The 12,145-nt window shown below is 33.5% G+C and overlaps 1 protein-coding gene across 1 annotated transcript in view; it reads left to right on the forward strand.

The window, feature by feature from the left end:
- The window catches only part of LOC134718331 (uncharacterized), a 42,656-nt gene that overhangs the window by 1,407 nt on the left and 29,104 nt on the right, over window positions 1-12,145 (forward strand). The window contains exon 2 of the mRNA XM_063580825.1: window positions 5,636-5,711. Coding sequence (XP_063436895.1) covers window positions 5,636-5,711 — 76 coding nt within the window. The remainder of the gene's footprint in view (window positions 1-5,635; window positions 5,712-12,145) is intronic.

The raw sequence follows: 12,145 nt of genomic DNA on the forward strand, positions 1-12,145 counted from the left end.
TTTCATAAATTTTTGTAATTTTTAGAATATATTTTCCACTGTAATTACGGGGCCAAGTTCATTATAGATAGAGATAATTGTAGCAAGAATAATGTCCAGTAAAGTTAGATCTACAAACACATCATGATCACCAAAACACAATTTTGTCATGAATTTATCTGTGTCCATTGTGTAATATGCACATAGACCAAGGTGAGCGACACAGGCTCTTGAGAGCCTCTAGTTTTATATGCAAGTCAACATTTTGACGGGACATATTATGGGATACAAATGACCGGTGTCTGTCCGGCGTAAACATGTCGCACCATAACTTGAGAACACCTTATTTAAATTTCATGAAACTTATAATAGTTGTTTCTTATGATGGTCAAATGATCTGTATACTTTTTGGTGCAAATAAGATTTAAACTTTATGAGTTATGGCACTTTGTAACTAAAACAGTGGTGTGATTCTTTTTCACATGTAGCACCGTATCTCAAAAACGATTCTTGATTATTGCTTGATTATTGCTTAAAACTTTACACACGTCTTAGTTACATTAATCTTAATATCTGTTTATCACTTTTTGGTGATGATTCAAAATTTCATAGTATTTTGTAAAAAAGGGGGAGGGTTTTTTTTACATGTTGCGCCGTATCTCAAAATTAATTTATGATTATTGCGTAAAACTTTACACACCTCTTTGTTATATTTATCTAAAGATCTGTATACTTTTTGGTGATGACTCAAAATTTTATTTTGAGTTATTGAGTATTTTGTAAAAAGGTTCTGTTATAAATAGACTATTTTCATATTACTGACTCTTGACTCCGGATATATGTTCCATTTTTGTCTCGCCTGTGACGAAAGTCGTAGAGTGAGACATGGGTATAACTATCCGTTGGCGGCGTAAACTATTTGTATAAAACTTTATATTTCAGAAGGTAGAAGACCTGGATGCTTCATACTTTGTATGCAGATACCTTATGTTAGGAAGTTTCCCTCTGTCATATGTCCATTGTCCTTGTCCTCATGTTCATGGTTCAGCGACTGTGTGAAAAAAAGTTGAATTTTTTGTTATGTGAATTTCTCACTTATGAGTAAAAGGATAACTATATTTGGTATATGGGTTCCTTGCAACGTCTACATGTCCGTCAGATAGGGGTCACCTGACCTCCACCTCATTTCATAGATCAGTAATCAAGGTTAAAGTTATGTGATTAGGTCCATTTCTCGGATACTATAAGCAGTAGGTCAGCTATGTATGGTGTATAGAATGATTGTAAGGGGTACATCTGACCTTGACCTCATTTTCACGGTTCATTGATCAATGTTAAGTCAACAATACTTGGTGTATGGATTAATGATTGTAAGGTGTACATGTCTGACTGGCAGGTGTCATTTGTCCTTGACCTCATTTTCATGGTTCATTGGTCAATGTTAAGTTTTAGTGTTTTGGTCTGTTTTTCTAATACTATAAACAATAGGTCTATGTTTGGTGTATGGAATGATTGTAAGGTGTATATGTCTGTCTGGCAGGGTTCATCTGACCTTGACCTCATTTTCATGGTTCGTTGGTCAGTGTTTAGTTTTTCTGTTTAAGTCTGCTTCTTAGATATTATAAGCAATAAGGTCAACTTTATTTGATGCATGGAATGATTGTAAGGTGTACATGTCTGTCTGACTTGGTTTATATGACCTTGACCTCATTTTAATGGATCATTAATAATTTTAAGTTTATGTGATACTTGTAGTGAAACTTTATCTTTAAGACTATCAACATAAAACCAATCATGGTTAGTAAAGCAGGCGAGACATTTCAGAGGTGCACTCTTGTCAGAATTATTCCGTTTTACTTTTCTAAAAACCATATATACTTATATTGGGTGAATGCCCCCCAGACTAGGCAAGTTAGTCTGGGTCATCAGACCCTTTGTCTATAATTTTGAAATCCATTATAAAGAGAAAATCTGACAAGAGCTAAAATGTTCAGGATGTTGAGCTCTGCCAATTGTCTATACTTGTCAAAACCGTCAGATGACTTCTTGTAGGATTTATTGCCCTCAAATGACAAATTTTACCATTTTTTTATTTTTGCCTACTATCTTGAAAACTATAATAGATACAGCAGTGAAGATGATGAACAAGACAAGTTCTACAGATAGGTCAACATGGTCAAAATTGTCTATGGACTCCTTATTAGAGTTATTGCCCTTCGCTGACCAATCTTTTCGTTTTTATGGCCCACCTACAATAGTAGAGGGGCATTATGTTTTCTGGTCTGTGGCTCCCTTCGTCTGTTCGTCTGTGCGTCCATTCGTCTGTGTGTCTGTTCAGGTTAAAGTTTTTGGTCAAGGTAGTTTTTGATGAAGCTGAAGTCCAATCAACTTGAAACTTAGTACACTTGTTGCTTATGATATGATCTTTCTAATTTTAAAGCCAAAATAGACTTTTGACCCCAATTTCACGGTCCACTGAACATAGAAAATGAAAGGGGGAGTTTCATGTTAAAGTTTTTGGTCAAGGTAGTTTTTGATGAAGCTGAAGTCCAATCAACTTGAAACTTAGTACACTTGTTGCTTATGATACGATCTTTCTTATTTTAAGGCCAAATTAGACTTTCACCCCAATTTCACGGTCCACTGAACATAGAAAATGAATGGGGGAGTTTCAGGTTAAGGTTTTTGGTCAACGTAGTTTTTGATGAAGCTGAAGTCCAATCAACTTGAAACTTAGTACACTTGTTGCTTATGATATGATCATTCTAATTTTAAAGCCAAGTTAGTCTTTTGACCCAATTTCACGGTCCACTGAACATAGAAAAAGAAAGAGGGAGTTTCAGGTTAAAGTTTTTGGTCAAGGTAGTTTTTGATGAAATTGAAGTCCAATCAACTTGAAACTTAGTACATATGTTCCCTATAGTATAATCTTTCTAATTTTAATGCCAAATTAGATTATTACCCAATTTTTACAGTCCATGGAACATGGAAAATGATATTGTAAGTGGGGCATCCGTGTACTTTGGACACATTCTTGTTGGCCTTCTATCTTAAAACTATATTAGACAGATAGAAAATTAGCTAGACAAAAACGATCAGCAAAGCAAAATCTACAATGAAGACAATATGGAGGAAATGGTCAGACGACTCCTTTTTGGAGTTATTGCCCTTAAAAGATGATTTTCACCTTTTTTTGCGTTTTGTCATAAATGATAGAAAATTATAATAGATAAAGATACACTTTAAATCACAAAATGATCAGCAAGTCAAGATCTACTTACAATTTAAATGTTGCCGATATAGTTAAGTAGACTGACTCTTTATAGGAGTGATTGCCCTTAAATGAAAATTTTGTTTATCTTCATTTGTGTTTTGAGCAAAAACTAAAGAAGTTAGATAGAAAGTAAACAGGCTAAATGATAAGCAATACAAGATCATCTAAACTGATTTTTGTCGTGAATTCTATTCTTGTCTACAATGTTGGAGAGTGTCAGTTGTTGAATATGCACTTAGACCAAGGTGAGCGACACAGGCTCTTTAGAGACTTTAGTTAAAAGTTATCTAGTAAATAAATCTAGTTAATCCTGCAGCCATATTAATTTTTATGGAAGGAGAAGTATTTAGATATATACTGAAATTCTCAAAACAGAAAGAGTTGTTCAACATGTTCAACAAGAAAAAAAAAGATATATATATATATATATATATATATAATAAAAACTATAAAACAAATTCCCATACGTTTCGGCCATTACGGCCTTCTTCATTGGAATAAATTACAACATTGAAACAACAATTACATCACTTGGATACATTACGTTATAATAACTTTTATGACGTTCTTTTGCCGCGTATAGACAAAGGGTCTGTTGACCCAGACTAACTTGCCTAGTCTGGGGGGCATTCACCCAATATAAGTAATATATATACAACTCGTCTAAACATCAACCCAACAATGTTAGATCTGTAAATTTGCTTTCGCAAATTTTTGTATATATATATATATCTGTCATTTGTGGATAGATGTCTTATTGGCAGTCTTACCCCAGATATCTATAGTTTTATACCATATTCATTATATATGTACCGGTATTAGAATATTCTTATTAGTATATTAGTAATACTTTATAAAACAAATTCTCTTAATTATAAAATAAATATGTCTCCTGTCTTACACACTTGATAATATATAAATTAATGCATAAATATATTGTCTAAATTTTTTCTTCACTGTAAAAAGTTAAGAAGACACTTTAAATATCACTATTTTGAACTAAATGTGCATACACACTTATTCAAAATGGTGGAAATTCTAATGCAATGTACTTACCAAAAGATGTTTCCATAAATATTTGTTAAAACATCAATCTTCCTAAATCCAAAAGTCATGCCATCAGAAGAATACACTGCACTATTCAATGTCTATACAGTTATTAGTAAACATTGTAAAATTCTTATTTTATTCATGATAGCTAGAAGACATCTTTGCTTGCCATGTGCATGCTCAAGCCCAGTTCAAATTTTAACTTTGATTGAGGTTTTTTAGGGTATTGTGACAGTGTGATCCCTTTAACATTTGCTCCTATTAAATAATAACTATTTTAATTACCAAAATCTTGAATATTTGATCTTATAATAAAAAAATACTGTTTGTTTTTTTATTTTTATGTTATGAGTTATAGTTAAGTAAATACCTGAAAAAAAATGTATAAAAACATGTGCTTCCCTTAATTTTGCCTCAAACTCTGTGTACATTTACAATACAATTTCCTGTCTTCTTGTACTTTACACATGTACACAGAGATAAATTGAAAACAGATGGACCACATAACATTGATATCACCAGCTCATATTTCTAATTGCTCAACTTTTGCTCAACTTTTGCTCAACTTTTGCTCAACTACATGAAAAGTTAAATCAAAGATCAATTGCTCAACTTTTCTTCAACTACAAAAAAAAAAATCAAAGTCTGAATGCTCAACTTTTGCTCAACTATATGAAAACCAAAGATCAATTGCTCAACTCTTCCTCAACTTAATGGCCAGGTTCAGTTGAGGGCCAGTTGAGCGACATCTATCAAACATACAGTGCTTGGCAAGGTTTGAGTTGAGCTACAAAATTGAGAATGGAAATGGGGAATGTGTCAAAGAGACAACAACAGCAGAAGGTCACCAACAGGTCTTCAATGCAATGAGAAATTCTCGCACCAGGAGGCATTCTTCAGCTGGCCCCTAAACAAATATATACTAGTTCAGTGATAATGAACACCATACTAAACTCCAAATTGTACACAAGAAACTAAAAGTTAAAATAATACAAGACTAACAAAGGCCAGAGGCTCCTGACTTTGGACAGGCGCAAACATGTGGCGGGGTTAAACATGTTTGTGATATCTCAATCCTCCCCCTATACCTCTAGTCAATGCAGAAAGGTAAACGCATAACAATACTAATTAAAATTCAGTTCAAGAGAAGTTCGAGTCGGATGTCAGAAGATGTAACCAAAGAAAGCTGCTCAACACCTAGCCCTCATCTATTTTGCGTAAAACAGCTAGCCCTCAACTGGCCCTAAACTTTTTTTTTCTGTAGGGGTATTAAACTATTTGACAAGTTTTCACATGGGGCATGATAGTCTATAGCATATTTTTCTTTTGTAGACTGTCATGTCAAAGACATCCCCAGAAGTAACTCCTGACACCCATTTACAGGAACCTGCAGCACCAGTAGTTGAAGGTAATTATCTAATGTTAATCATTCAGATACCGGCTGAAATGATTTATAATTACTTGTTTCTAATAAACGGATATTTGTTGTCCCAAGTACATCCATACTTTTCTGAGAGTATTGCCAGAGTGAGATATAGCTGATCTGCTTAAGACAAGTACATGGATGTTTTTTTGTAGAGGGTCATGATGTTTCTTGTTTGTGCATCTCTCCCAGTTATTTGAAATAAACATGTAGTTTGTGATCACATCAACTTGAAACTTAGTTAGTATATATAACTCAAGCAATTGAATATTTGATAAAAATTACGAATGGAAACGGGGAATGCTTCAAAGAAACTTTAACCAGATCAAAAAGCATAAAACAGCCCAAGGCCTCCCATTGGTCTCTAACACAGCGAGAAAATCCCACACCTAGAGGCTGCTTCAGCTGGCCCCTAAAGTTTAATGTATACAAGCATGTTTGCGCCTGTCCCAAGTCAGGAGCCTCTGGCCTTTGTTAGTATTGTATTATTTTAATTTTAGTTTCTTGTGTACAATTTGAAAATTAGTATGGCGTTCATTATCACTGAACTAGTATATATTTGTTAAGGAGCCAGCTGAAAGACGCCTCCGGGTGTGGGAATTTCTCGCTACATTGAAGACCTATTGGTGACCTTCTGCTGTTGTTTTTTCTATGGTGGTTGTTGTCTCTTTGACACATTCCCCATTCCATTCTCAATTTTAAGTTCAGTGAAGATGGATGTCTCATTAAAATAAACTATTAGTATTTACAAAGTGTGGAATAATAAAATAAATTAAATAAATGGACAGGATATCACGCAATTACGTATTGAAGGGTTTCTTTGCAAGTACAAACTGATGGACGCCACTGGTGGATCAATAATTGTTCTCATGGACGTTTGTTGAGATTTGTGCTCTATCTGCAATTGTATGTCTAATTTTTTTAAGGGACTTGTGTCTGTCTTTTCATGTTGGCTCTAATGCTAATAAGGGGAAGTTGAAATGCTGAAAACCAGCCATTGGCTCAACTGGATTAATAAATAAGTAGTTTTTGGCATATTAATACATTGACACATAGACGGATAGACACATTGACCAGTTTACCTATTAAAAAATCGACATATTAATCAATTGCCATATTAAAACACTGACAGATCATCATCTCAAAATTGAGGTATCAAAAGAGGATCAAATTCAAACATTGACACAAAGACATATGGACACATTGACCAATTGACAAATTAACAAATTGACATATTTTTACATTGACAGTTCGAAAGCTTTTTACACATCAACGCCTTGAGAGATCTTCACATTGACATATTGACACATTGACAGATCAACACTTAAACAGACTCATATACTGACACATTGATGTATCCACACTTAGACAGATCAACACAATAACAGACTCATATATGCATCGACACATCAGGCCTCTTCCATGTCTACAATAACTTTTTTTCAACTTGTCCAGTAGGACAAGTACATACCAAAACTTACTTGTCCGAATGAAATTGTTACTTGTCCAATTTTTTTTTAACCCAAAATAACCTTTTTATACGACCGCAAATTTTGAAAAAATTTTCGTCGTATATTGCTATCACGTTGGCGTCGTCGTCTGCGTCGTCGTTGTCGTCGTCGTTGTCGTCGTTGTCGTCGTCGTCCGAATACTTTTAGTTTTCGCACTCTAACTTTAGTAAAAGTGAATAGAAATCTATGAAATTTTAACACAAGGTTTATGACCATAAAAGGAAGGCTGGTATTGATTTTGGGAGTTTTGGTCCCAATATTTTAGGAATTAGGGGCCAAAAAGGGCCCAAATAAGCATTTTCTTGGTTTTCACACTATAACTTTAGTTTAAGTTAATAGAAATCTATGAAATTTTGACACAAGGTTTATGACCACAAAAGAAAGGTTGGGATTGATTTTGGGAGTTTTGGTTTCAACAGTTTAGGAATTAGGGGCCAAAAAAGGGCCCAAATAAGCATTATTCTTGGTTTTCGCACAATAACTTTAGATAAAGTAAATAGAAATCAATGAAATTTAAACACAATGTTTATGACCACAAAAGGAAGGTTGGTATTGATTTTTGGAGTTTCGGTCCCAACAGTTAAGGAATTAGGGGCCAAAAAGGGACCCAAATAAGCATTTTTCTTGGTTTTCGCACCATAGCGTTAGTATAAGTAAATAGAAATCTATGAAATTTAAACACAAGGTTTATGACTATAAAAGGAAGGTTGGTATTGATTTTGGGAGTTTTGGTCTTAACAGTTAAGGAAAAAGGGGCCCAAAGGGTCCAAAATTAAACTTATTTTGATTTTAACAAAAATTGAAACCTAGGGGTTCTTTGATATGCTGAATCTAAAAATGTACTTAGATTTTTGATTATTGGCCCAGTTTTCAAGTTGGCCCAAATCGAGGTAAAAAATTAAACATTGTTTGATTTCATCAAAAATTGAATAATTGGGGTTCTTTGATATATGCCAAATCTAACTGTGTATGTAGATTCTTAATATATGGTCCAGTTTTAAAATTGGTGTAAATTAAAGTGCAAAGGGTCCAAAATTAAACTAAGTTTGATTTTAACAATAATTAAATTCTTGGGCCTCTTTGATATTCTGAATCTAAACATGTACTTAGATTTTTTATTATGGGCCCAGTTTTCAAGTTGGTCCAAATCAGGATCTAAAATTATTATATTAAGTATTGTGCAATAGCAAGTCTTTTCAATTGCACAGTATTGTGCAATGGCAAGAAATATCTAATTTCACAATATTGTGAAATAGCAATTTTTTTTTTAATTAAGAGTTATCTTTCTTTGTCCAGTATAGTAAGCAAGAAATATCTGCAAGAATTTTTTTAATTGGAGTTATCTTTCTTTGTCCAGAATCAACTTAAATCTTTGTTATATACAATATACAATGTATATTCACTTTTTACTACCAACTGATAAATTTAAATAATCTTTACCATTCAGTGATAACAAGCAGTTTTTTTACATCTTAATATTTTATGATGTATTTAAATGAGTAGTAATTGTTGCAAACTCCATTAGAATATTTTAATTGAAATTAGTTTTGGAATAAGGGAAAGGGGGATGTGATTAAAAAATTGGGTTCAATTTTTCTCATTTGAAATTTCATAAATAAAAAGAAAATTTCTTCAAACATTTTTTTGAGAGGATTAATATTCAACAGCATAGTGAATTGCTCTAAGAGAAAACAAAAATTTTAAGTTCATTTGAATACATTCATTCTGTGTCAGAAACCTATGCTGTGTCAACTATTTAATCACAATCCAAATTTAGAGCGGAATCCAGCTTGAATGTTGTGTCCATACTTGCCCCAACCGTTCAGGGTTTAACCTCTGCGGTCGTATAAAGCTACGCCCTGCGGAGCATCTGGTTACATTTTAAGTTGATTAAAGGAACAAAACGAATTTAAATAATATTAAAAAATACTTTTCAAAAATATGAGTCAAGTACAACTGAATCTAGTCATGTCACAGGACTTAGGTTCTAGTTTTCACCAATGCCAGTCTCATCAGAATCTATTCAAATGCAATCAATAAAAAGAAGATGAGGTATGATTGCCAATGAGAAAACTCATATGGTATTTATTAAAAAGAACATAATAAGGTAAGAAAATGAGATACTGATTTGTCTTGGTCCCAAATTGTCTCCTGTCTTGCCAAACTGTCTATCAATCATGTCTACTAAATATGTGTCCTAGGGTGCCAGACTGTCTTAAACTTCGAGCTAAACCTGTCCAGGTGACGAACTGTACTATAAAGTTACCTTATCTATAAAGCGCAGCATTGATTCGGATCAGTAAGACTGGTTTCCGAGGATAGTATACTTTTGACCTGTTAAAAAGTACCTGACAAAGAACCAGTTTAAATTATCGATTGCAAGTCGAAGAAAAAGGTTTTGCATTTGAATAGACAGATTACAGAAACCACGTGACAGATACATGTCAAATTAATATTTGTTTTGTTTGTTTGTTGTTTATAATTATACTCTGTTCATTAAAGTTTATGAAGTTTATTTTCTGCAGAATAATTGTACTTGTCCCAACGGACAAGCTTGATACAGCTTTTACTTGTCCGACCTTTTTTCCCTCTGGTACCAGACAATTGGACAAGCGTTATTGTCGAGGTCTGCACATTGCTATATTGACACACTGACAGATTAACACTTTTACAGATTCATTCATCTGCACATTGACATATCGACAAACTGACAGATCAACACGAAACAGACTCATCAATTGGCATATTGCTACACTGACAAATCAACACATAAACATATTCATACATCAACACATTGTCATATCGATACACTGACAAATCAACACTTAAACAGATTCACACATCAACACATTGTCATATTGATACACTGACAGATTAGAAAAAATAACAAGACTCATATATTGACTCATTGTTATATTGAAACACTGACAGATCAACACATCAACTGACTCATACATCAACATTTGATATATCAACACATTGACAGATCAACACATTAACAGACTCACACATCAACACATATACATATTGACACATCAACATATCAACACATTAACATACTAAAACATCTACACATTGATACATCGACACACTGACAAAGCAACCCATAAACACTCATACATCAAAACACTGACAGATCTACATATAACAAGACTCATACATCTACACAATGAAATATTGATACCTTGAGAGACCTAAAAATCAATGCATTGCCATATAAACACACTGACAGATTAACACATTAACAGATTCAAACATGAAACATTAATACACTGATATATCAATACATTAACACTTATACATCGACACATAAACATATTGACACACTAACAGATTTAACACATCAACACATTGACATATTGATACACTGACAGATCAACATATTAACAGACTGGTACATCAACACATTGACATTTTGACACACTGACAAATCAACATATAAACGCACTCAAACATTAACAAGTTGACATATTGACATACTGACAAATCAAAAAATAAACAGACCCATACATCAGCACATATACATATTGACACATTGACAAACTTAACACATTAAAAGATTCACACTGATAGATCAACATATTAAAAGACTCGTACATCAACACAATGACATATTGAACAGACACATTGACATATAACAGATTCAAACATCAACACATTGACATATTGACACACTGCCAGATCAACACTTTAGCACACATACATCATCACGCTAATAGATCAACACATTGATAGACTCATGCATCAGCACATTGGATATTGACACACTGACATATCAACATATTACCAGACTCCCACTTCAACAATTTGACATATCCACCCACTGACAAATCAACACTTTAACACACATTTTTCATCACGCTGATAGATCAACACATTGACAGGCTCATACATCAACACATTGACATATTGACACACTTACATATCAACATATAACCAGATTCATACATCAACACATTGACATATTGACACACTTACATATCAACATATAACCAGATTCATACATCAACACATTGACATATTGACACACTTACATATCAACATATAACCAGATTCATACATCAACACCTTGACATATTGAAACATTGACAGATCAACACTTAAGCACACATACATCATCACGCTAATAGATCAACACATTGATAGACTCATGCATCAGCACATTGGATATTGACACAATGACATATCAACATATTACCAGACTCAAACATCAACAAATTGACATATTGACACACTGACATATCAACACATTTCCTGACTCAAACATCAACACATTGACATAATGACACACTGACATATCAACACATTTCCTGACTCAAACATAAACACATTGACAGATGAACACATTAACAGACTCATACATTGACACATTGACAGATCTACACATTAACAGACTGAAACATTTGCATATTGACCAGGGTTTTAGCTAGGATTTTGAGGGCTTTAGTCACTTTTGCGCGTGATAAAAATCAGCCTTAATTTTTTATAAAGCAAGGGATCTAGGATGTTTATCAAACTAGCTATACATATATGTCCAAGTCCTTCAAGGACTAGTCTAGGATCTTTGAAGACTTTAGGATTGCTAATGTAGGCAGTTATTGACAATATTGAATGAATTGACTGATGTGATGCTAAGATATGAAGATAAGAACAGGGATCTGGTAATATGGTCAAAACATCACTTCAGTTATTTTCAGGGCACACCCCTTATCAACAAAAGTTGGGTGCCTCTATTTTTTAACCACTGCACAAATGAACTTGTAACGACTTTTTCACTTCACAATCATGTATATCCTTGAAAATACGTTTTAATATCTATTTGGAATCAATTTCTCTACTATTGGATAGAAGGATCTGCATCCGAACTTAATGTGACGATTCTAATGACTGTAGACTGTAGATCATGTT

Source organism: Mytilus trossulus, chromosome 5 (assembly GCF_036588685.1).
Source record: "Mytilus trossulus isolate FHL-02 chromosome 5, PNRI_Mtr1.1.1.hap1, whole genome shotgun sequence".
In the NCBI taxonomy this organism is placed as follows: Eukaryota; Metazoa; Mollusca; class Bivalvia; order Mytilida; family Mytilidae; genus Mytilus; species Mytilus trossulus.